This window comes from Perissodus microlepis, chromosome 11 (genome assembly GCF_051167445.1).
Source record: "Perissodus microlepis isolate ML-2025 ecotype Zambia chromosome 11, ASM5116744v1, whole genome shotgun sequence".
Taxonomy (NCBI): domain Eukaryota; kingdom Metazoa; phylum Chordata; class Actinopteri; order Cichliformes; family Cichlidae; genus Perissodus; species Perissodus microlepis.
This window is the reverse complement of record NC_140471.1, coordinates 8,069,202-8,096,155: the sequence shown is the minus strand read 5'-3', so window position 1 is coordinate 8,096,155 and position 26,954 is coordinate 8,069,202. Positions and strand designations below refer to the sequence as shown.

Below are 26,954 nucleotides of genomic sequence, written 5' to 3'. Positions count from 1 at the left end.
ATACAGGCTCAGGAGAGTGGCTGTACACAGCATGTAGTTTAGTAATTTCATCAGCTAACTGAGAGAGGCGCTCGGTCACTATTTTATTCTGTTTTGCACAAAATGAAATTATTTGGCCTCTCAGACCTTTTGTAACTGACAAACTCTTCATCTGCTAACAACACTGAGTTGAATCTCCATGGCTGACAGTTGAAGCAGGCATCAGGAATACACACTGAAAAAACAAGAGGAGAAATCACCAGAGTCTTATAATCACATTCTGTAACTAAAGGGAGACGTTTTTCTATACAAATATATGTTTTATGGACATTAGAAAAAAAAGAGTATTGACGTGAAGCAGGATTATGAAATCTCCATACATCAGCTAGCCCATAATTATCAAGAAAGCTCTGAATGACACATGGTGACTTTGGACTAAGTGTACTTTTGTGTGAACTGTGGTCCATAGCAGATAATGAGCAGTTTAGGTCTCCCTCAAAGATGATATTGTGTGATGACATATTGGGGAGCCGTGTAAAGACTTTAGTGAAAAATCTGTGATCGTCCCAATTAGAGGCGTAGATATTTGCTAAGATCAAAGGAAAACCATAAACTATATTTTCTGCACTATAAGTCGCACTTAAAATCCTGTAATTTTCTCAAAACAATAAATAAAAAAATGAATACATAATTTTTTTATTTTTATTTTTTTAAATCTGACTGAGACCCAACCCCCAAACAAAATAGAAGCTACATCAGAAAGGACCTGGTCCCTGTAACCCCCCCTGTAGACAGATCCACATATGCGGCCTGTCCTTGTTTAGTTTATTAGAAGTCAAACCCTCAGGCTCCCGCCGGCCACGTGAAATAACATATCCTACAGATAGATGCACGTCCTAACAAAATATAGACCCTTTCCAGAGACGTTTATATTACCATAAAACAAAATGAACCAAAATATGCTTATCAAATAATTTTCAGTGTCTTAGCAACAAGTGTCTCCAAACTCTTTATCATAACGTGGACGCTGTTAACTTCAGCTGTAGCACAAATGAAGACTTTGTAGGTTCAGAAAAAACTATTTTTGAAACTCAGCAGGAGCCTTCAGAGACACGTGTTACTCCATTGCAGGAAGTCCAACACCTGCTCTGGGGCACAGACTTTTATGACAGTCACATGACAGTCTTTTCTTAACAGAGAGTCAAGATGGCAGCAGTGTGTTTGGGCTGCTGTCCGACTCTGTTTGTACTATGTAACCCACATACAATGAGGGTACTACTTTAAGGACTGATATGAGGAGAGATGGACAGCCTGCCCAACCAATCGAAATGCACAGGTCCCAGTATGTTTTGACCAATGGGAGAGCAGCCTGCCGCTGTATGTCCCGCCCACGTGCTCTGTGTTCGCTGCTATGTGTGGAGGTAGTCGCGTGCTGGCAGGAGAAAAGAGAGACTGAAGCTTTTGAGCTGGAAAAAGTATTAGATACAAGTTGCAACCAACTGTGCTGCACATAAGTTCACTGGTTATTAGCTACCTTTCATGTTAAAAGTAGCCACAGTGAGTAAACAGGCAAATGCTGCAGTTTTCTGGTGACTTTAGAAAGTACCGCGTGGAGCTAAACTGTTAGCCTTTGTTAGCTCTGGGTGCTATCAACTGCCTGAAAGTTCATCTCAATCTGCTTCCAGAAGTAAGGTAACACTTGAAGCGCAACTTATGTTTATTTTCCTTCACGTCGTATTACGGTTATTAAAGAGAGAAACAACATGTCCTGTTACGTTATTTAGAGCCCCGCATTTTCCGACCGAGAGACACCATGCCATTGTCTTCGGCCGTGATGCACTGAGATCGGTGAGCACATGTTGTATGTCTCAGTTAGTTCACGTCTGTTTCACATTTTATCGTTGAGAAACTGAATTAATCTCAATTGTTTGATTAATAATTGTCGCATATGCGACATATATGCATATGCACTGACTTTACTTGGTTTAATGCATAGTTTGTGTAAGAGAAATGTTTTATTTTTGCAAATGTGAGTATTTTTATTGCAAATTGATGTTGAGTGTGATTTCAACAAAATCCTAAGTTGTGAATTATAGCTAGAACAGCATAATTAATATTTGAATTGCTCTTCTGACCCTGTCTGTTGACAGGTCAGGTTTTTTTTGTATGCTGAATTGTTCCTGAGGTGGATTCCTCCGGTGAAATAGATGGCGAGCCTTCCCACCTGGACTTAGAGAGACTGAGATTCGCTTCTTTTCCACTTGATGATCTGTTGCACCTTGCGGTGTGGTAGGACTGTATCACTCACACTTTCACGCACAGCTGGTTATACATAAGACCAATGACTGACATTCTCTCACCCCTAATTTCTTTCACACCCTGGGAATTTTTTGGACTTTACCCCTTGGACAATTTTTATTTGGGACTTTAAATAATGAGCTGTTGTGTAGAACATTCTCCACATGTGAAAAGAGTGTGAGATTTTCATTTGAATGTACATTGGATTTGTGTAATCTGTTTCTATAAGAGTTAAGGAGTCAGGTTACTAGGGTGCACCCGAGCATTGAAACCCAAACATTGAAAACCAAAAGTAACACTTGGCCAAGTCATTGCTTTAGTAGTTTGTTTTACTTTTCTTTTAATTTTTGTAAGTTTCCTTTCTACCATTGTAAAGTGTCTTTAACCTGTGCTTGTCAACCTTATGGTTTATTTCACTAAAGTTGGCTGGTTCTTTTGAGTTACATTCTTGTCTCTGTGTCTCATTTAAACACACCCCTGTGCTCCTATAGTCGAGCCTATTGGCCCGTTGATATATTCTTTTCAACAATTCCCCTTACTGTGTTACAACTAGTTACTGTGAATGCTTGAAAAGCTTAGAAAAACCATTCAACCGGTCAACTTAGAAAAACCATTCAAACACCATTTGATTCCTCTTCTTTTGGACATAACTGCTTCTACTTTTCTCATTTTTAACATTTATACTTTTAAAATTATTCAACTTTATTTAACAAAAATTTATAATGTATTTCAATGGGAGACCCTTCAAATTCTCATTAAACTTACTCCTCTTTCAACTCTAACTACTTCCACACACGTTGACGTAGAGCCACCATTCAAACTTTAAAACGAAGCCAAGACATTGAACTATTCAACTTGTATTTGTATTTTCAATATCTATTATACTTTTTCTTCAGTTCCAGTTTAAGTTTCATCCTTTTTTTCAGCAGTTTCAGAGTTTATAATGGGTGTGTATGGGACGGAATGTTGGCGCTAGAGTGAGACAGCTGAACTGCTAGAGTGAGAGGAGCGAAAAAATTAATCTTGAAATCTTCTCTTTAAACTGCTGCTGTGTCCACAGTGTTTGCTCTACAGGTATGATTTTACCCTCAAAACGTCACCATCGTTGTTCTCTTTCCAACACTGTGTCTTTGAAAGCTCAGAGATGTAAACTTTTTAAACTGTGTGGATCCAAGTGGAGGGATCACTTTTTAGTCATTCAGTGATTCAAAGAATATGCCCTTTTAATATTCATTGAGATGTTTTCTGACTAAATTTTATTTTATCATTACTCATCTTTTTCTAATTTAGGTTTAAAACATTTTCAGCTATTTTCCAAATTCTTCTGTGTGAACATCAGCTTTTAGCAGTTCAGCACTTTTTGTTTCAGGTTAAAAATTGTTTTTTTTTATTTCATTCAAAATTTTTAACTTAAGATTCAGCAATTATTCCTTATTTAAGCTCATACATTCAGATTTCAGCATTCACACTACAGTTTCTTCAGAAAATGCACTTTCTAGTGTTTTAGTTTTTGTCTTCAAAAATGCAAACTCTCTGCTTGTATATGATCACCAAACACTGCTGGCTTTAAGATCTTCTCATTTAAAACCTGTTTATTGCAATCGTGGATATCAGGGAAGCTTCTCTGCACCGTTCCTGTCAGGAGTTCCAGCTTGTCTCCGTTGTGCTTCAGCGCCACCTCAACTGACAGGGTGTCGCAGACGCCGTGGGAAATGCAGTGGCTTATTGGTGAGAATGAAGGCTACCTGGACACGACTTGGAAAAACACCTCAGCCTAACCCGACTGGATTTGACCGCATCAACTACTGGCGCTCTCTGGATATGGCTTACACCTGTCTGACACCTGTTGTTGAGTGTAATACAATAACCCCGCCCAGCGTTCTCCCCGTCTACGCTCAGGTGGAGTAAACCCTCAGAACCTACGGCCGATAGGTCGGGCACCCACATCGGCCGATGAGCCACCGATACCACTAAGAATCAGTCTTGTTAATACTTGATCGCTAGCAAACAAAACTTTTCTTCTTAAGGACTTCTTCACTAATCAGGAACTGGATCTAATGCTTGGAAACCTGGCAGAGAGCCGGTGAGTCCAGCTGTTTTACTGAACTTTTACCTTCTGACTGTGAGATGACAGGACGTGGTGGTGGAGTGGAGGCTGTTTTTAGGAAGAAGCTCGCATGCAAACAACTCTTAACTGAGTCTTATTCAAGTTTTGAACTTTTGATGTTTGTTGTTTGGGGCGTCCCAGCCGACACTCGGTGCAGCTGTATACAGACCTCCAAAACATCACAAGGATTTTATTCAAGACTTTTTAGCTGCTATCGTGCCAAACTGTGATCAAACTTTAATTGTTTAATCCAACACCTTTTTCCAGTCACATTATTAAAACAGACAAACTACAAGCTCATTTTCATTCCAACAAGTCATCTTCTGACCTGGACTAACAACACTGGTCTCTATGTGCAGCTGGCTGTGAGACCAGTGCTCAGGGAGCGTCTACAAAGTGCAACACTGAAAGAACATCACACACTCATTTGCTTCCAGCACTTTCACACAAACATCTACTGTCATTATTGTCACCAAACTCTGTGGATCCTTTATTGCAAATTCAAATGGGATCAAATGGTCAGACAAAAGAGGGTTATGAGGAAATATGATGAAATGTTGTGTATTAGCAGCAAGTTATTGAATAATTTTCCTCAGAAACCAAACAAAATGATTGACAAACATGTTTTTACAAACTCAGTGTTGGACTTGGATAAGCAGAATAAGCTGATGTTTAAAGGCATTTGAGTCTCACTGTATGAGAGTCCAGTTATTACTCAATATTTATGGATGATGTTCTTTCAGTGTTGCACTTTGTAGACGCTCCCTGAGCCTCACAGCCAGCTGCACATGGACCAGCTGACATTACCCAGCATTAGAGGCGGGTGTAAAAAATTAATGTTCCCATTTAAATGGTTTTAATTTGAATAAAACGATGTTGATTCATTCAATCCTGAATCGATGTTTAATATAAATGTATTTTGCCAGAATCTCAGGTTAAAGCTCACAAACTATTTCAACAAGCAGCAAACAGCTAAAACAGTAAATGAGAGCAGCTAAACACACAAAGATGGAAACACAGAGCGTGGATCGTTCACTCGACGGCACGGACACGCCGTCGGGGCTGAAAGTGGACAGCTCACAGATCCTGAAGCTGCAGGTTTCATCTGTCTCCAACCAAAACTGAGTGAACCAGCAGCAAAAGAAGATCCAAACTCTGCTTCACGTTTGATAAATATGCTCATGAATTCTCTCTGACTTTGGCTGTTCCTGCCTGCACAGGTCTCTCTCTCTCTCTCAGTGTACTCCAAGAACAGCTTCAAACATCTGTTTCTGCATCATTCACTGTTTATTAGCCACCAGTCTGCTGTTGTGTTCAGTGCTATTGGCCTCTGACAGGAAAGCCTCATTTCTGCTGTTCCATGGAAACTTTTTAAAATGATGACAGATTACAAACTCTCAGCTGTGTCTGTAATCAAACCTCTGTAACTTTGCTTCACTTCAGCAGCATCAGGTCATGTTCACATGTTGATTCATGGTTTGCTTCAGTTTTTGATCGACTGCAGAATATTTTGAAGGTTATCTGCTATAAAAAGCCAGAAGAGGAAAATCTGCTTCATGTGTTTCTGTTTGATCCTCAGTGACTTTGACACAAAGGCCTCTGCTGTGATGATCACACCTCTGATCAAATCTCACAGTGTCACAACTGATAAATGATCAGTTAGAATATTTCTGACTGTCTGCTGTGTGCCGTGACCTTTGACCTGCTAAAGAGAGTCAGCTGTGGATTATTCATTGTTGTGTCTGATACTTAGAACTGTGAGGAAGAAGCTGCACAGTTAATCAGGGTCCCCTCTCTCTGAATCAGGAAAGGTAGGCAGGCCGCGTGTGGGCCGCGGGCCATACGTTGAGTATAACTGTTTGAAATGTGAACATTGTTCTGCTACAGTCAATGGACTAAACCAGAGAAGAAGAAAACAGACTTTACCACGAAGATCCTCAGTGTGGATCAGTATAATATCAGCCTGATGTCTGCAGTTTAGTGTCAGCACAACTTTCGCAACATATTCATCTCAGCACAACTAAAGCATGCTGACTGACCTCAGAGTTTCAAGTTTACATCGTGGACTCTCCAGGAAACCACACAGATGCTTCACTCCTGGATCCTGCAGCTTGTTGTTGTCACTCAGGTCCAGCTCTCTCAGATGGGAGGGGTTGGACTTCAGCGCTGCTGCCAGATAATCACAGCTGATCTTTGACAAACCACAGTCCTTTAATCTGTATAAAGAATGAAAGATGTAAGTTTATTAGACAAAGTGCTTGAAATCATTCAGTGTTTCATCATCTGTTGAGAGCTGAAGAAGGTTCAGAATGTAGAAGTTTAGAAAATGGAAACTCCAAACAGCTGAAGCCAACAGGAAGCAGCTTCAAACAAACACAACAAGAGAAAAAACTCTGAATGTTTCACATTAAAGTCGTACATTTCTCATAAAAACAGGACAAAGACTTGAAAGAGTCGTGTTTTTCCTTCCAGGAACCACAAGGCTTCACTTTTAAAGGTGAAGTGTGAAAGAAATGGACATATTGAAATCAATGATACCAAAGCTGGAATCAAATGAGTCCAAGTCTTCTGTTGATTCAGCATCACATTCATCTTTGGCCCTTGTTCTGCATCCCCACCATAAATATAAAACTCACATTTTCCAAAATCCTCTTTAAGCTTCGACAATAAAGGAAGATCGTTTTATACAAGTCTTTGTGGTTTTGTGTCACCCAGATGCCAGAGTACTTAAACTTGTTATAGCTGGGTTTAATAGGTGCTAAAATACACAAAACTCCCCAGTTGTCGTACAGATAGACTTTGCCTCGCTCTTCCCAAAATTGACTTTATATCCAGAAATTGTCCCAAATTCCTTACGTATGCATTAAGGTGACCTTGAGGCTCTTAAAGGTGCCTATAAATAAAATGTATTATTATTATTATTGTAAGTCTATCCAAAGGTTTGTGGAGGCTATTCGATGGGTTGGAAATAAATAAAATCATGTCGTCGGAATAAAGAGAGACTTCATGTTCGATACCCCCTCGATGTTTTCCCTCAACACCAACACATTGTCTCAGAGCAACAGCTAGCGGTTCAACGGCAAAAAGGAGACAGAGGGCATCCCTGTCCTGGGGGACAGATTATTGTTAGTCCGGACAGCTGCTAGAGGGGAGCAATACAATACTTTTATCCAAGATACAAAATTAAAGCCACATTTTTTAAGCGTATGAAAAAAAAAATCCCATCTCACCCGATCCAACACCTTTTCTGCGTCAAGCCAAACTACGGTTTCCAATGTATCACCTTTAACATGGGTATAAATTATATTTAATAGAGCTTTAATGTTAAAAAAGAGTGCCTAATAAAGCCTGTCTGGTCCTGTGAAATAATGGAGGACAAGTACTTGTGTAAGCGACCGGCCAACACTTGAGCCAGGATCTTGGTGTCTGTGTTGAACAAAGATATTAAACGACATGAACGACAATCTAAATGGTCTTTTTCCTGTTTTACAATTAAACACATCACTGCTTGATGCATTGTTGGAGGCAACGACTGTGAGAGGAAGGATTCTTCAAAAGTTGATTTTAACAGTGAATTCAGTCGGTCAGAAAACTGATTTTCCAGACTGCATGCTCCGTATGGCCGTTTCAATTTCAAAATTAGAGACAGGTTCCTCCAGAGTAGCGATCGCATCTTCTCCCAAGGAGGGAATATCAAAAAACTTATTGAAATCATTGTAGATCTCAAGGATAGTTGGTTGTCTGTTCTTAGTCGTAGCTGGTGAGCTGATAACTTGCCTGTTTTTTCTCCATGTTCATAAGCGTAGCTGCAACTTTGACTCAGCCTGTTTTGTAGATATGAGATTGTATTCAGTTTTTCATTGTAACCGCTGTGTATACAGGGAGTGCAGAATTATTAGGCAAGTTGTATTTTTGAGGAATAATGTTATTATTGAACAACAACCATGTTCTCAATGAACCCAAAAAGCTCATTAATATCAAAGCTGAATGTTTTTGGAAGTAGTTTTTAGTTTTAGCTATTTTAGGGGGATATCTGTGTGTGCAGGTGACTATTACTGTGCATAATTATTAGGCAACTTAACAAAAAACAAATATATACCCATTTCAATCATTTATTTTTACCAGTGAAACCAATATAACATCTCCACATTCACAAATATACATTTCTGACATTCAAAAACAAAACAAAAACAAATCAGCGACCAATATAACCACCTTTCTTTGCAAGGACACTCAAAAGCCTGCCATCCATGGATTCTGTCAGTGTTTTGATCTGTTCACCATCAACATTGCGTGCAACAGCAACCACAGCCTGCCAGACACTGTTCAGAGAGGTGTACTGTTTTCCCTCCTTGTAAATCTCACATTTGATGATGGACCACAGGTTCTCAATGGGGTTCAGATCAGGTGAACAAGGAGGCCATGTCATTAGTTTTTCTTCTTTTATACCCTTTCTTGCCAGCCACGCTGTGGAGTACTTGGACACGTGTGATGGAGCATTGTCCTGCATGAAAATCATGTTTTTCTTGAAGGATGCAGACTTCTTCCTGTACCACTGCTTGAAGAAGGTGTCTTCCAGAAACTGGCAGTAGGACTGGGAGTTGAGCTTGACTCCATCCTCAACCCGAAAAGGCCCCACAAGCTCATCTTTGATGATACCAGCCCAAACCAGTACTCCACCTCCACCTTGCTGGCGTCTGAGTCGGACTGGAGCTCTCTGCCCTTTACCAATCCAGCCACGGGCCCATCCATCTGGCCCATCAAGACTCACTCTCATTTCATCAGTCCATAAAACCTTAGAAAAATCAGTCTTGAGATATTTCTTGGCCCAGTCTTGACGTTTCAGCTTGTGTGTCTTGTTCAGTGGTGGTCGTCTTTCAGCCTTTCTTACCTTGGCCATGTGTCTGAGTATTGCACACCTTGTGCTTTTGGGCACTCCAGTGATGTTGCAGCTCTGAAATACGGCCAAACTGGTGGCAAGTGGCATCTTGGCAGCTGCACGCTTGACTTTTCTCAGTTCATGGGCAGTTATTTTGCGCCTTGGTTTTTCCACACGCTTCTTGCGACCCTGTTGACTATTTTGAATGAAACGCTTGATTGTTCGATGATCACGCTTCAGAAGCTTTGCAATTTTGAGACTGCTGCATCCCTCTGCAAGATATCTCACTATTTTTGACTTTTCTGAGCCTGTCAAGTCCTTCTTTTGACCCATTTTGCCAAAGGAAAGGACGTTGCCTAATAATTATGCACACCTGATATAGGGTGTTGATGTCATTAGACCACACCCCTTCTCATTACAGAGATGCACATCACCTAATATGCTTAATTGGTAGTAGGCTTTCGAGCCTATACAGCTTGGAGTAAGACAACATGCATGGAGAGGATGATGTGGACAAAATACTCATTTGCCTAATAATTCTGCACTCCCTGTATGATACAGGCTCAGGAGAGTGGCTGTACACAGCATGTAGTTTAGTAATTTCATCAGCTAACTGAGAGAGGCGCTCGGTCACTATTTTATTCTATTTTGCACAAAATGAAATTATTTGGCCTCTCAGACCTTTTGTAACTGACAAACTCTTCATCTGCTAACAACACTGAGTTGAATCTCCATGGCTGATAGTTGGAGCAGGCATCAGGAATACACATTGAAAAAACAAGAGGAGAAATCACCAGAGTCTTATAACCACATTCTGTAACTAAAGGGAGACGTTTTTCTATACAAATATATGTTTTATGGACATTAGAAAAAAAAGAGTATTGACGTGAAGCAGGATTATGAAAACTCCATACATCAGCTAGCCCATAATTATCAAGAAAGCTCTGAATGACACATGGTGACTTTGGACTAAGCGTACTTTTGTGTGAACTGTAGTCCATAGCAGATAATGAGCAGTTTAGGTCTCCCTCAAAGATGATATTGTGTGATGACATATTGGGGAGCCGTGTAAAGACTTTAGTGAAAAATCTGTGATCGTCCCAATTAGAGGCGTAGATATTTGCTAAGATCAAAGGAAAACCATAAACTATATTTTCTGCACTATAAGTTGCACTTAAAATCCTGTAATTTTCTCAAAAATCGACAGTGCGCCTTATGGATGAATTCTGGTTGTGCTTACTGACCTCGAACCAATTTTATGTGCTACACGGCGCTCAGAAACATTTCAAAAAATGTTTTGGTACGACTTTGCTAAGCTACGAGGTCGCACCGCTTGATGGATTGTTGGAGCATTACAGCTACCGAGGAGCCTCGCGGAGTGGTACGTACTCTGCTTTAAAGTAATATTACTGTATTGAGTGTGTATAAGGACCATAAATGGCACCTGTAAGAGACACGGTTACAAAGAGGATTTCAAACTCCAGGCTGTCAGTCACGCAGTAGAACCTGGGAACAGAGCAGCTGCTTGTTATTATGCTCAGCGTCTGTTAGTTTAGATTTTGACTGCACAATTGTGAGCTTTTTGTTATGCACAAAAACAACATTGTTTTCTTTTATTTATGGAGCATTATTATTTAATAAATGCTGATAATTTATTTCTGAGTAATTGTTTCATGTACATCTATGCTGTATGTTAATAAATGTGCCTGTGTGAGATTTGGGACACAGCTTTGACTAAGAACTCTCTTTTTGTTCTTACTTTCTGGCTTTAAAAATATCGATATATATATTGTATATCGCCATCCAGCTAAAGAATATCGAGATATGAATTTTGGGTCATATCGCCCAGTCCTAATATTGCAATAGGTTGTCCGTTAAACTCAAGCGGGGCTTGGGCCCTCGCACGGCATAGAATTTCCACACAATCCTGGTAGTAGTGACGCTCGGCTATGACGGCGTGCGGAATACCAGCTGGCTTTCTCGGGATAGGGCTCCTGTGTGAGCGGTCAACAATAACGTCTTTATCCATACCCAGCACTTCACGTAGTAGCACAGATACGGCCGTGGAGGAGCTCGAGTCCAGGCCCTCTGGGATCCCTATGATGTGGATGTTAGCTCTCCGCTTCCTGCCTTCATCACATTTATCCTTCAGGTCAGACAGCTCCTCCTTCATACTCTCTACTGTAGACTGCAGGGTGGTCACCTCATCGCTCCACATTGACAGCCCATCCTCAGCTTCTTTCACTGTAATCTTTACTCCATCAACTTCAACGTGCGTCGCCGCCATGCTGTTAGCGATCTCATTTCTCAGTCCTTGGGCGTCAGCCCTTATATTGTCAAAATCTTCTTTCAATGCATTTCTGAGTTCTTCTTTTAACAGCGTACTAATGTCCTCTTTAATGGATTGAAGAAGCTCCCATTTTAGAGCAGTAGGATCCACATCACGTCTGTTGAGTCTGCTCTTCAGCGGCCGTAGAGCTGGACGCTGCCCTTTGGCCATCATCGATACTCTTGCCCGAGATCGCACCGGGCCTAGTCGCCGCTCCTCCTGTGAGCTTGTATTTTCAAGGGTTGGATGCCATTTCTTCTCAAATAAAGTTATAATATAAAGTATAAGACTGTTAACTTCAGCTGTAGCACAAATGAAGACTTTGTAGGTTGAGAAAAAACTATTTTTGAAACTCAGCAGGAGCCTTCAGAGACACGTGTTACTCCATTGCAGGAAGTCCCACACCTGCTCTGGGATACAGACTTTTATGACAGTCACATGACAGTCTTTTCTTAACGGAGAGTCAAGATGGCAGCAGTGTGTACGGCCTGCTGTCCGACTCTGTTTGGAATTAAGTTTTAGTTTTTATTTGTCTTCAAAAATGCAAACTCTCTGCTTGTATATGATCACCAAACACTGCTGGCTTTAAGATCTTCTCATTTAAAACCTGTTTATTGGAATCGTGGATATCAGGGAAGCTTCTCTGCACCGTTCCTGTCAGGAGTTCCAGCTTGTCTCCGTTGTGCTTCGGCCCCACCTCAACTGACAGGGCACCGTAGACGCCGTGGGAAATGCAGTGGCTTATTGGTGAGAATGAAAGCTACCTGTATACGACTTGGAAAAACACCTCAGCCTAACCCGACTGGATTCGACCGCATCAACTACTGGCGCTCTCTGGATATGGCTTACGCCTGTCTGACATCTGTTGTTGGGCGTACTACAATAAACCCGCCCAGCGTCCTCCCCGTCTACGCTCAGGTGGAGTAAACCCTCAGAACCTACGGCCGATAGGTCGGGAACCCACATCGGCCGATGAGCCACCGATACCACTAAGAATCAGTCTTGTTAATACTTGATCACTAGCAAACAAAACTTTTCTTCTTAAGGACTTCTTCACTAATCAGGAACTGGATCTAATGCTTGGAAACCTGGCAGAGAACCGGTGAGTCCAGCTGTTTTACTGAACTTTTACCTTCTGACTGTGAGATGACAGGACGTGGTGGTGGAGTGGAGGCTGTTTTTAGGAAGAAGCTCGCATGCAAACAACTCTTTTTTTTTTTCTTTTTTTTTGCCTGTCCCGTTTGGCTCTTTTGCCATCATCAATTATTGTCTAAAGACGAAGAAAGATGCCCGATGGATTTACTTTAACAAATGGACCATCCCAGCCTTGCCGTATTGGTCTATTTGATTCACCTTTGCTTTTATTGTTTATTTTATTTTCATTTGCTGAACACGGGACAGATTTGACTGGGGAAAAGAAAGGGGAGAAAGAAAGAGGGAAAGAAAAACAGCAGGAAAGAGGGACGGGGATAAAGGGCAAAAAACAAAAACCAACAAATCAAACAGACAAAAAATACATATATCAATCACCTGGATCACCTGTTGAGAAAGAAAAAAGAAAACAAGCAGAAGAAAAAAAAGAGCAATATAATAAACAACATTACGATGATCTATGGGAATATAACAGTAAATACTAAATATTAAACATTATTGTGCAGCACGTAAGATTGACAGCGCACAGTGTGCTTTGAGGTAGGAGCCAAAAAGGGTGTAGTTTGTGTGTGTGAGCACCCGTGTGTACACCTGTGAGCATGAACGCGCTTGTATTTAAAAGGTTCCTTCATGTAATGATCTGCTAGAGGGTGTGGGGGGGCCACAGCCCCGTCCACCAGGGCATGAAGCAGGTATGGAGGACATCAAGACTCCAGACATCCAGAGGCCCTCAGAACACAAGAGACCAAGGAAGACCAACAGAGGGGCAGCCGCGCCACTATCCCAGAAAGAGCTGAGGAGAGTCCCAGATGAGGGGTCACTCAGCAGCCGCGGAGCAGAAGCCAGGGGGGTTGCAGTGACGTGCCCGTATTCAAGACTTTTTAGCTGCTATCGTGCCAAACTGTGATCAAACTTTAATTGTCAGAGATTTTAATATTCACGTGCTGTCCCTCCAATCCTCTGGCCAGAGATTTTTTAAGTTTGACTCCTTCAGTCGTGCTCAGTTTGTGTTGGGCCCAACCCAGAAACAGGCTCATATGTTGGATCTTGTGCTGTCTTTAGGGGTACCGGTCCTAAACATGGAAACATGTGATGCTGTTTTTTCAGTGTTGTGTTTGATATATTTTTATCTCACTGCCATTTTACTCCTCTTATTCCAACACCCCATTGTCGTCTATTTAACCCATCTGCAACAGAACTATTTTCTATTGCTTTTAAGAAGTTTAAGATCTCCCCTCGGCGATGGTACCGAGCAGATGACATCTAATTTTTATGATAAATGCCAAACTGTCCTTGATGAGGTTGCTCCTTTTAAAACTATGAAACTACAATCGGACCCGTGGATAAACGAGGCCGCTCGTTCAGCCAGACGAGAGAGCAGGAAGGCTGAACGTAAGTGGGAAAAAGATGCAGGTGTGTTTCTGATGCTGAGAGACCGTCTGTACAGGTATCAGGACACTGTCAATGCAGAGAAGTCAAAAGCTGTTTCTAATATTATTGAGAAATGCTCCAACAATCCTCAGCTTCTTTGTTCAATTATTTCTCCAGCTTCTCATATTAATAGTTCCTCAGAAACTTGTGAAAGGTTCCTGCAGTTTTTAAAACAGCTTCGATCTATGATCGGCCTGCCTTCACGTGACCTTTCTAAAATATTCACCTGCTCAATTGTTTTTGATCAGTTTGAGCCTGTGTGGTTTGATCAGGTGGAGAAACGATGTGATGGTATAAAGACATCATCTTGTCCAAATGATGTTGTTCCAACACATGTTTAAAAAAGATTTTAAAGGTTGTGTCACAGTCCTGGGTCGGTGACCCAGTGCTTTTGGTTTTGTACCTTTTCTTTTGATTTTATTACGAAGTATGACTGTCTGTTTTGGTTCCTGTCCTAGTATTTCAGCTTTCTAGTCTGGCAGTACTTCCTGAGTTCTTGTTTTTAGGTTTTGTTATTTGGACTCCCAGTGTTTATTCCATGCTCCCTGTTCTCTGTGTTCCTTCTGTCTGTCCATGGTGTTATTTTGTCTGCTCATGAGTCTGCATATGTTTAGTTCTGTGTCTGGTCTGGATCTCTCCGTCTGTCGTGTACTTCCTGTTTTATTTTGTAGGTCTGTGCCTTATGTCTGTGCGTTCAGCTTTGTGCTTTGAGTTTACGTCTGCCTCCGAGTCTTGCATTTTGGGTCCTTCCTCCCTGCCTGCCTGCACACAGCCATGACAGATTGTTGGTTCCGACATCTTAGCAATTTTCAACAGCAGTCTTAGTTCAGGTGTTGTACAGCCTGTTTTAAAAAACCTGATCTGGATCCTCTGTCCGCTCAAACTTCAGGTCTATTTCAAAGCTTCCCTTCCTGTCGAAGATTTTGTAAAAGATTATATTTGTTCAGCTGCAATCTGTTGTAAAGGTTTCAGTCTGGTTTTAAAGCTCGTCACAGCACTGAAACTGCACTTTTAAAAGTTCTTAATGATCTTTTATCAGCCACTGATCAGGAGACTCAGCTGTGCTTTTGGATCTGACCGCTGCCTTTGACACTGTTGACCACAGCATCTTGATGTCACCATTGGAGCATGGCGGCATCAAGGGCGCTCTATTAGACTGGTTCAGGCCTTTTATTAAATCGCATTATTACATTTGGGGCTTATATTTGACGGCAATGTGACCTTTGAAAAACAGCTGAGCTCAGTTGTACAGCAGTCTTTCTTCAAACTGAGGCTTTTGTCTAAGGTGAGATCATTTATATCTTTTAAAAACCTTGAACGGGCGATCCACGTTTTCATGACATCCCAGCTGGATTATTGTAACTCCTTATATGTTGGAGTTAGTGGGACCTGCCTGGCAAGACTGCAGCTGGTCCAGAAAGCTGCAGCTCGTTTTCTGACACAAGCTCAAAGACATTTGTCGTCCCAACAACCATATATACGCTGGTCCCTCGCTGTAACACAGTTCACCTTTGGCGTCCTCGCTGTTTCGCTGATCTTTTTTGTGCAATTTTGCATGCTTTTGTTTTTTACAGCGCGTTGTGTTCTGCGTCCTGATTGGCTGTAGACCATTGTCAGCCAATCTCGTGCCGTGTCTCCTGTACAGTACAGAATGTGTTCAAATTTACAGCAGTGTGACTCTGCAGTGCTGCACTGTATGTTTGTACGTTTTGTCCCCAACAAACAACAATGACGACGAGACGTTTTGCAGCTGTGGTAGCAGCCAAAGGCAGAGGAAGATGCTAACCATCATAGTTTCAACAAGGAGGCAAAAAGGTTGTAACTGTCCACAACAAGAACATTGTAAGGATGGAGTCAGCTTTGGCTTTTTGGCTCAGTGACCGCAGGAAAAAGAACATCGTGCTGGACACCAACATTATCTGCATAAAAACTCAAAAGCTTTATGAAACTTTACCTGACAGCAAGGAGCCCAGGCCATGGACGAGTGCTCCTCACACAGAACCAAGCTCGTTTAATGCCAGCAAAGGCTGATTTGACACATTTCAGAAACACTTTGCTTTCATTCTTTAATAATGAACTTATTTTTCTATGAAGGTTTGAACTTTGTTTAAACAAGAGAGAAAAGTGTGAAAATGTTCATGCCTGTCTGAGAAAAGTGTATAAAGTGTGCAGTGAGGGTTTAACTGCCTTAAAACTTCTATAATAATTGTAAAACATAAAGCTGCTACTTCATTCTGAGACTTGTTTTTAGAACGCAACTCGATAAACGAGCGACCGCAGTAATGTATTGTGTTTATTTTGAAAACTCTCAACAGGATCTTCAGATTTATTTTGAAAGGTTTATCTGGAAAACACACAAACACATAACCAGGAAACAAAGAGCGTGATATGAAACGATAGACGTTTTCATATGGTCATCATATATACATCGTTCTATCGAACAGCCCCAGCTCCTGCTGTCAGTCTCTGTAAATCTGCTCTTAAAACACATTTGTATTCACTGGCTTTTAATACAGTATGAGAGTTATTTGATATTTGATGTGTGCTATTAATGTTATGAGTTATTTTAATAGTTATTTTGGATTCTTGTACAGCACTGTGGTCAGTGCTGCTGTTGTAATTAATGTGCTATAAACACAAACAATCTGCAGTTAAACATCCAAAACTAAAGATGTGATCGCTGCCTTTAGAAAATGTGCTGATGCACAAGATATCAGCTCCATTAAGGTGGAATGTGGCCGTGTTAGAAACATGTTGGAAGAAGTTTGAAGCTGAAACTGTGAAGCTGAGAGAGCTCCAGCATCTGTCACAGGAAACTTTCTTATTTCCACACTGATGAAAGCATCAAGCTTTCGATTTCCTGCTGCTTTTATTGAGTCACACTGTGAAACTGAGCCACAGCTGAACCAGCATCCCTGTACAGCAGACACTTACAGCGCTTGGCTGCTTCCATTGAACCCTCTGCACAGAGCTTCAGTTTCCTCTTCTGGTCCCAAAGTGCAGAACAACAAGGTTTCAAACAGCTTCGTTCCAGCAGCATCGGCCACAGACATGCAGAGAGAATCCTTTGGTTGTGTTGTATGTTTGCATATCTGCTGTCTGTGTTGCTTTGTGAGGATGGATCATCTACTGCAGCTCCAGATAAACAAGCTGGACCTGAACCTGGTAGCTTCACTTAGAAGACACTTGTGACGGGAACGTGTGAGAAGTTTTGTGCAGACAAGTGTGGATTTAGAGTGTGGGACGAGCTCTCCACAGTCTTTGTGGAGATCCACATTCTGCATACTGCCTGTGAGAAGCTGCAGACATTTCTCCTCCAAATCCACTGAGCAGCTGCTCGTGGTGGTATTAGCTTCATGTGTGCGTGTTAGCATGAAGCCTCAGTCACACTCTGCTGTGGACACGGTCACGGACAGCTGGACGCCTGATGGACGAGTCGTCCTTCCTTTTAAACTTCTTTGAGCATGAGAATAGCTTGAGAAGCTCAGTGGACACTGTTCAGTGTTTTAACTCTCGCTTTCACTTCAGCTTCACCAACAACAGCACAAGCAGAGCAGCCCACTGCCCGCATGGCTGGGACAGCGCCCCCTGGTGACTGTAAACCACTACAACATGTAGATGGCCGTCTGCAGGCTGGATGTAGCACCACCGCAGAGACGTGCTGCAGCTCTGTTTAGTTACCCAGCTGACAGCAGAGGATGTAGTTTACTGTTACCAACATGGAAAACTGAAGCTTCATCAGCTGGAGCTACAGAGCTGAAGAACAAAGGAGACTGAATGGCCAGAATGATGTGGGAGGAAACATCAAGAGCGTGTTTGAAAGGAGACACATGTGGATGCTGTGCCAGTCTGTGGTCTGTCAGAAGTCAGCCGAATCACACTGCAAGAAGCTGCAGAATCTCAGAGGAGGAGATTTGGAAGTGTTTGTGGGACAAACTGGACTCAAAGAAAGAAGATGTTTGTGAAGTCTTTGGTGGAGGTGAGCAGTGTGAAGCAGAACACATGCAGATGAATCAGGAGGTCAGCATCAGTGTCTCCTTGTGGTGGACGGTAAAAGAATCAGAGCCAACGCTCCCGTCCACCCTCGGCATGAAGCATTGCTGTTTCTGAAAAAGGAGGACAAGTCCAGAGAAGACAGAGGAAGTACAGATGAGGGTGGGACAGGACAGCAGGACTTCCTTAAGACCTGCAGCTCCATCACACTGCTGCAGGTCCTCTTCATCACACATGTACCTGCAGCCTGTCTTCAAGTCCAGGAGTCACCTCTACACAGTGTAGAAGCCTCCTGTGCAGACCATGCAGCCTCTGTCAGGGAAGTCTGCACTAAAGCCTGAAAGACTTCAATCTGTCTCTGCTCCACCAGAGAAAGACCAGCACCGTACTTGTTGTGCATTCAAGGAGGGAACATCAGCACTGCATCGTGGGAACAACACGGCAGGAACAAAGACACAGCACGGCCGATATGAAGGACGAGGACAAAGGAAAGGTGAGTGAGAAGACCCTGGTGGTGTGGACGGACCTGCAGGGGCTCCAAGACTGAGGAACAGAGACGTCCATGTACCAGCTGAGGATGCTGCAGTGATCCAGGGAGCTTGGTCCAATCTGAGGCCATGTGAACTACGTGGACCACAGTTTCTTCACAGACTTCAGCCACGTGAACATCTGGAGATCCAACAGTGCACGAGCTGTGAGCCATCAGCTGTTTCTCTCATCAGCTGCTGTAATGAGAGCTGCTGGAATCATCTCGAGCAGCAGTAAATCACTGATGTGTTTTCTAACCGAAGATATGGGACTGAGCTCCGCTGAGCTCCTTTTACTTTCATCCAGATATAAACTGCTACAGTCTGCTGATTATTGCTTTGCCTCCATCACACGAGCTCTTTATCCTGTTCTTCACTCTCATTGGTTCTTTGTCTGCTTGTTTTTACAACAGGAGTCATTCTGACTGGTCAAAGAAGACAATCAGCTGTGACTAAATGTAACTCCTACAGCAGTGATGGGAATAACTACTGAAGCTAATCCAGTATCAAAGCTCAGGAATCAGCAGCTCCCACCTCGTTTTCTTTCAACAACTATTTTTAGCTGCTGTGTTTTTGTGTTTCTGCAGACCTCAGACATCCTGCTGCTCTGGACAACTTTTTCATTATTTTTATCATTATGTTATATGTATTAATATTTTAAACACTTATTCTTTGTATTTCTGCTTTGCTCCTGTCAAACTGCTTTAATAAAATCTGCTGCAGTCTAAACTGTGGACGTTCCCTTTTTAACCCTTTGTGAAACAATAAAGGTTTAAATCTGAGTATTCATCTATGTTAGTGTTTAATGGGTCTAATAGGTTGCTTTGGCCTTTCCCAGTAATATCTTCCCTTGGAGTCTGTGGTCCAGGCTTCTAAAACCATCCCAGGTTAACAAGAACTACAATCTAGAGGAGAGCTGCCATAAAAGGTGTGACTGATGAGATCTGACCTGCAAGGTTACTCAGGTTTGTTTGTATCAGGACAAGGTAGTTAGAGCTGGGCGAGTGTCCTCACCCACATCGGCTTCACACCTCTGCATCATCTACTGAGTAAGATAAGAGATTAGAAGGTCTACAAAGAGCTGAACCAGACTTCCTGTATAAAGGTTTTAGTTCCACAGATCGACAGTGTCAGCACAACTAAAACGTGGCGAGACTGACCTCAGAGTTTCAATTCGATGTTGTGGTTTCCCCAGAAGAACACATAGCTGCTTCACTCCTGAATCCTGCAGCTTGTTGGAGCTCAGGTCCAGCTCTCTGGGATACGAAGGGTTGAGCTTCAGCACTGCTTCCAGATAATTACAGCTGATCTCTGACAAATCACATCTCTCCAATCTGTATAAAGAATGAAAGATGTAAGTTTATTAGACAAAGTTCTTGAAATCATTCAGTGTTTCATCATCTGTTCAGAGCTGAAGAAGGTTCAGAATGTAGAAGTTTAGAAAATGGAAACTCCAAACAGCTGAAGCCAACAGGAAGCAGCTTCAAACAAACACAACAAGAGAAAAAACTCTGAATGTTTCACATTAAAGTCGTACATTTCTCATAAAAACAGGACAAAGACTGGAAAAAGTCGTGTTTTTCCTTCCAGGAACCACATGGCTTCACTTTTAAAGGTGAAGTGTGAAAGAAATGGACATATTTGAAGTCCAACACCTTTTTCCAGTCACGTTATTAAAGCAGACAAACTACAAGCTCATTTTCATTCCAACAAGTCATCTTCTGACCTGGACTAACAACACTGGTCTCTATGTGCAGCTGGCTGTGAGACCAGTGCTCAGGGAGCGTCTACAAAGTGCAACACTGAAAGAACATCACACACTCATTTGCTTCCAGCACTTTCACACAAACATCTACTGTCATTATTGTCACCAAACTCTGTGGATCCTTTATTGCAAATTCAAATGGGATCAAATGGTCAGACAAAAGAGGGTTATGAGGAAATATGATGAAATGTTGTGTATTAGCAGCAAGTTATTGAATCATTTTTCTCAGAAACCAAACAAAATGATTGACAAACATGTTTTTACAAACTCACTATTGGACTTGGATCAGCAGAATAAGCTGATGTTTAAAGGCATTTGAGTCTCGCTGTATGAGAGTCCAGTTATTACTCAATATTTATGGATGATGTTTTTTCAGTGTTGCACTTTGTAGACGCTCCCTGAGCCTCACAGCCAGCTGCACATGGACCAGCTGACATTACCCAGCATTAGAGGCGGGTGTAAAAAAATAGATTTTCCCATTTAAATGGTTTTAATTTGAATAAAACGATGTTGATTCATTCAATCCTGAATCGATGTTTAATATAAATGTATTTTGCCAGAATCTCAGGTTAAAGCTCACAAACTATTTCAACAAGCAGCAAACAGCTAAAACAGTAAATGAGAGCAGCTAAACACACAAAGATGGAAACACAGAGCGTGGATCGTTCACTCGACGGCACGTACACGGACACGCCGTCGGGGCTGAAAGTGGACAGCTCACAGATCCTGAAGCTGCAGGTTTCATCTGTCTCCAACCAAAACTGAGTGAACCAGCAGCAAAAGAAGATCCAAACTCTGCTTCACGTTTGATAAATATGCTCATGAATTCTCTCTGACTTTGGCTGTTCCTGCCTGCACAGGTCTCTCTCTCTCTCAGTGTACTCCAAGAACAGCTTCAAACATCTGTTTCTGCATCATTCACTGTTTATTAGCCACCAGTCTGCTGTTGTGTTCAGTGCTGTCGGCCTCTGACAGGAAAGCCTCATTTCTGCTGTTCCATGGAAACTTTTTAAAATGATGACAGATTACAAACTCTCAGCTGTGTCTGTAATCAAACCTCTGTAACTTTGCTTCACTTCAGCAGCATCAGGTCATGTTCACATGTTGATTCATGGTTTGCTTCAGTTTTTGATCGACTGCAGAATATTTTGAAGGTTATCTGCTATAAAAAGCCAGAAGAGGAAAATCTGCTTCATGTGTTTCTGTTTGATCCTCAGTGACTTTGACACAAAGGCCTCTGCTGTGATGATCATACCTCTGATCAAGTCTCACAGTGTCACAACTGATAAATGATCAGAGTTAGAATATTTCTGACTGTCTGCTGTGTGCCGTGACCTTTGACCTGCTAAAGAGAGTCAGCTGTGGATTATTCATTGTTGTGTCTGATACTTAGAACTGTGAGGAAGAAGCTGCACAGTTAATCAGGGTCCCTCTCTCTGAATTAGGAAAGGTGGGCAGGCCACGTGTGGGCCACGGGCCATACGTTGAGTATCACTGTTTGAAATGTGATCATTGTTCTGCTGCAGTCAATGGACTAAACCAGAGAAGAAGAAAACAGACTTTACCATGAAGATCCTCAGTGTGGATCAGTATAATATCAGCCTGATGTCTGCAGTTTAGTGTCAGCACAACTTTCACATAATATTCATTTCAGCACAACCAAAGCATGCTGACTGACCTCAGAGTTTCAAGTTTACATCCTGGACTCTTCAGGAAACCACACAGATGCTTCACTCCTGGATCCTGCAGCTTGTTGTTGTTACTCAGGTCCAGCTCTCTCAGATGGGAGGGGTTGGACTTCAGCGCTGCTGCCAGATAATTACAGCTGATCTTTGACAAACCACAGTCCTTCAATCTGTATAAAGAATGAAAGATGTAAGTTTATTAGACAAAGTGCTTGAAATCATTCAGTGTTTCATCATCTGTTCAGAGCTGAAGAAGGTTCAGAATGTAGAAGTTTAGAAAATGGAAACTCCAAACAGCTGAAGCCAACAGGAAGCAGCTTCAAACAAACACAACAAGAGAAAAAACTCTGAATGTTTCACATTAAAGTCGTACATTTCTCATAAAAACAGGACAAAGACTGGAAAAAGTCGTGTTTTTCCTTCCAGGAACTACATGGCTTCACTTTTAAAGGTGAAGTGTGAAAGAAATGGACATATTTGAAGTCCAACAGCTTTTTCCAGTCACATTATTAAAGCAGACAAACTACAAGCTCATTTTCATTCCAACAAGTCATCTTCTGACCTGGACTAACAACACTGGTCTCTATGTGCAGCTGGCTGTGAGACCAGTGCTCAGGGAGCATCTACAAAGTGCAACACTGAAAGAACATCACACACTCATTTGCTTCCAGCACTTTCACACAAACATCTACTGTCATTATTGTCACCAAACTCTGTGGATCCTTTATTGCAAATTCAAATGGGATCAAATGGTCAGACAAAAGAGGGTTATGAGGAAATATGATGAAATGTTGTGTATTAGCAGCAAGTTATTGAATCATTTTCCTCAGAAACCAAACAAAATGATTGACAAACATGTTTTTACAAACTCAGTGTTGGACTTGGATCAGCAGAATAAGCTGATGTTTAAAGGCATTTGAGTCTCGCTGTATGAGAGTCCAGTTATTACTCAATATTTATGGATGATGTTCTTTCAGTGTTGCACTTTGTAGACGCTCCCTGAGCCTCACAGCCAGCTGCACATGGACCAGCTGACATTACCCAGCATTAGAGGCGGGTGTAAAAAAATAGATTTTCCCATTTAAATGGTTTTAATTTGAATAAAATGATGTTGATTCATTCAATCCTGAATCAATGTTTAATATAAATGTATTTTGCCAGAATCTCAGGTTAAAGCTCACAAACTATTTCAACAAGCAGCAAACAGCTAAAACAGTAAATGAGAGCAGCTAAACACACAAAGATGGAAACACAGAGCGTGGATCGTTCACTCAACGGCACGTACACGGACACGCCGTCGGGGCTGAAAGTGAACAGCTCACAGATCCTGAAGCTGCAGGTTTCATCTGTCTCCAACCAAAACTGAGTGAACCAGCAGCAAAAGAAGATCCAAACTCTGCTTCACGTTTGATAAATATGCTCATGAATTCTCTCTGACTTTGGCTGTTCCTGCCTGCACAGGTCTCTCTCTCTCTCAGTGTACTCCAAGAACAGCTTCAAACATCTGTTTCTGCATCATTCACTGTTTATTAGCCACCAGTCTGCTGTTGTGTTCAGTGCTGTCGGCCTCCGACAGGAAAGCCTCATTTCTGCTGTTCCATGGAAACTTTTTAAAATGATGACAGATTACAAACTCTCAGCTGTGTCTGTAATCAAACCTCTGTAACTTTGCTTCACTTCAGCAGCATCAGGTCATGTTCACATGTTGATTCATGGTTTGCTTCAGTTTTTGATCGACTGCAGAATATTTTGAAGGTTATCTGCTATAAAAAGCCAGAAGAGGAAAATCTGCTTCATGTGTTTCTGTTTGATCCTCAGTGACTTTGACACAAAGGCCTCTGCTGTGATGATCATACCTCTGATCAAGTCTCACAGTGTCACAACTGATAAATGATCAGAGTTAGAATATTTCTGACTGTCTGCTGTGTGCCGTGACCTTTGACCTGCTAAAGAGAGTCAGCTGTGGATTATTCATTGTTGTGTCTGATACTTAGAACTGTGAGGAAGAAGCTGCACAGTTAATCAGGGTCCCTCTCTCTGAATTAGGAAAGGTGGGCAGGCCACGTGTGGGCCACGGGCCATACGTTGAGTATCACTGTTTGAAATGTGATCATTGTTCTGCTGCAGTCAATGGACTAAACCAGAGAAGAAGAAAACAGACTTTACTATGAAGATCCTCAGGGTGGATCAGTATAATATCAGCCTGATGTCTGCAGTTTAGTGTCAGCACAACTTTCACATAATATTCATCTCAGCACAACCAAAGCATGCTGACTGACCTCAGAGTTTCAAGTTTACATCCTGGACTCTTCAGGAAACCACACAGATGCTTCACTCCTGGATCCTGCAGCTTGTTGTTGTTACTCAGGTCCAGCTCTCTCAGATGGGAGGGGTTGGACTTCAGCGCTGCTGCCAGATAATTACAGCTGATCTTTGACAAACCACAGTCCTTCAATCTGTATAAAGAATGAAAGATGTAAGTTTATTAGACAAAGTGCTTGAAATCATTCAGTGTTTCATCATCTGTTCAGAGCTGAAGAAGGTTCAGAATGTAGAAGTTTAGAAAATGGAAACTCCAAACAGCTGAAGCCAACAGGAAGCAGCTTCAAACAAACACAACAAGAGAAAAAACTCTGAATGTTTCACATTAAAGTCGTACATTTCTCATAAAAACAGGACAAAGACTTGAAAAAGTCGTGTTTTTCCTTCCAGGAACCACATGGCTTCACTTTTAAAGGTGAAGTGTGAAAGAAATGGACATATTGAAATCAATGATATCAAAGCTGGAATCAAATGAGTCCAAGTCTTCTGTTGATTCAGCATCACATTCATCTTTGGTCCTTGTTCCGCATCCCCACCATAAATATAAAACGCACATTTTCCAAAATCCTCTTTAAGCTTCAACAATAAAGGAAGATCGTTTTATACAAGTCTTTGTGGTTTTGTGTCACCCAGATGCCCGAGTACTTAAACTTGTTATAGCTGGGTTTAATAGGTGCTAAAATACACAAAACTCCCCAGTTGTCGTACAGATAGACTTTGCCTCGCTCTTCCCAAAATTGACTTTATATCCAGAAATTGTCCCAAATTCCTTACGTATGCATTAAGGTGACCTTGAGGCTCTTAAAGGTGCCTATAAATAAAATGTATTATTATTATTATTATATATTATATTATTATAACACCAACACATTGTCTCAGAGCAACAGCTAGCGGTTCAATGGCAAAAAGGAGACAGAGGGCATCCCTGTCCTGGGGGACAGATTATTGTTAGTCCGGACGGCTGCTAGAGGGGAGTAATACAATACTTTTATCCAAGATACAAAATTAAAGCCACATTTTTTAAGCATATAAAAAAAAAAAATCCCATCTCACCCGATCCAACACCTTTTCTGCGTCAAGCCAAACTACGGTTTCCAATGTATCACCTTTAACATGGGTATAAATTATATTTAATAGAGCTCTAATGTTAAAAAAAGAGTGCCTAATAAAGCCCATCTGGTCCTGTGAAATAATGGAGGACAAATACTTGTGTAAGCGACGGGCCAACACTTGAGCCAGGATCTTGGTGTCTGTGTTGAACAAAGATATTAAACGACATGAACGACAGTCTAAATGGTCTTTTTCCTGTTTTACAATTAAACGCATCACTGCTTGATGCATTGTTGGAGGCAACGACTGTGAGAGGAAGGATTCTTCAAAAGTTGATTTTAACAGTGAATTCAGTCGGTCAGAAAACTTTATGAAGAAATCAGATGGATACCCGTCGGGGCAGCAGATTTTCCAGACTGCATGCTCCGTATGGCCGTTTCAATTTCAACATTAGAGACAGGTTCCTCCAGACTAGCGATCGCATCTTCTCCCAAGGAGGGAATATCAAAAAACTTATTGAAATCATTGTAGATCTCAAGGATAGTTGGTTGTCTGTTCTTAGTCGTAGCTGGTGAGCTGATAACTTGCCTGTTTTTTCTCCATGTTCATAAGCGTAGCTGCAACTTTGACTTTTGTAGATATGAGATTGTATTCAGTTTGTCATTGTAACCGCTGTGTATATAATACAGGCTCAGGAGAGTGGCTGTACACAGCATGTAGTTTAGTAATTTCATCAGCTAACTGAGAGAGGCGCTCGGTCACTATTTTATTCTGTTTTGCACAAAATGAAATTATTTGGCCTCTCAGACCTTTTGTAACTGACAAACTCTTCATCTGCTAACAACACTGAGTTGAATCTCCATGGCTGATAGTTGGAGCAGGCATCAGGAATACACATTGAAAAAACAAGAGGAGAAATCACCAGAGTCTTATAACCACATTCTGTAACTAAAGGGAGACGTTTTTCTATACAAATATATGTTTTATGGACATTAGGAAAAAAAAGAGTATTGACGTGAAGCAGGATTATGAAAACTCCATACATCAGCTAGCCCATAATTATCAAGAAAGCTCTGAATGACCCATGGTGACTTTGGACTAAGCGTACTTTTGTGTGAACTGTGGTCCATAGCAGATAATGAGCAGTTTAGGTCTCCCTCAAAGATGATATTGTGTGATGACATATTGGGGAGCCGTGTAAAGACTTTAGTGAAAAATCTGTGATCGTCCCAATTAGAGGCGTAGATATTTGCTAAGATCAAAGGAAAACCATAAACTATATTTTCTGCACTATAAGTTGCACTTAAAATCCTGTAATTTTCTCAAAAATTGACAGTGCGCTTTATGGATGAATTCTGGTTGTGCTTACTGACCTCGAACCGATTTTATGTGCTACACGGCGCTCAGAAACATTTCAAAAAATGTTTTGGTACGACT

General features: G+C 41.6%; 1 protein-coding gene and 1 long non-coding RNA gene across 12 annotated transcripts in view; one reads left to right on the top strand and one right to left on the bottom strand.

Moving 5' to 3' along the window:
* LOC146377175 (NACHT, LRR and PYD domains-containing protein 12-like) overlaps positions 1–26,954 on the bottom strand; it is a 75,942-nt gene that overhangs the window by 11,636 nt on the left and 37,352 nt on the right. For 8 of the 10 annotated variants that reach the window (XM_084943837.1, XM_084943836.1, XM_084943838.1 and 5 more), the window contains 4 exons: positions 24,425–24,601; positions 22,139–22,315; positions 19,856–20,029; positions 6,424–6,600 (listed from right to left, as the gene is read on the bottom strand). In XM_084943837.1, the coding sequence (XP_084799963.1) occupies positions 6,424–6,600; positions 19,856–20,029; positions 22,139–22,315; positions 24,425–24,601 (705 nt within the window). The remainder of the gene's footprint in view (positions 1–6,423; positions 6,601–19,855; positions 20,030–22,138; positions 22,316–24,424; positions 24,602–26,954) is intronic. The other 2 variants (XM_084943839.1, XM_084943840.1) reach the window with 2 other exon arrangements.
* LOC146377176 (uncharacterized) lies at positions 1,309–2,720 on the top strand. 2 transcript variants are annotated; one of them, XR_014801648.1, is made up of 3 exons: positions 1,357–1,666; positions 1,764–1,827; positions 2,130–2,720. It is a non-coding gene; the product is annotated as an uncharacterized LOC146377176 (long non-coding RNA). The 2 variants fall into 2 exon arrangements; XR_014801647.1 differs by having other exon boundaries at positions 1,309–1,827.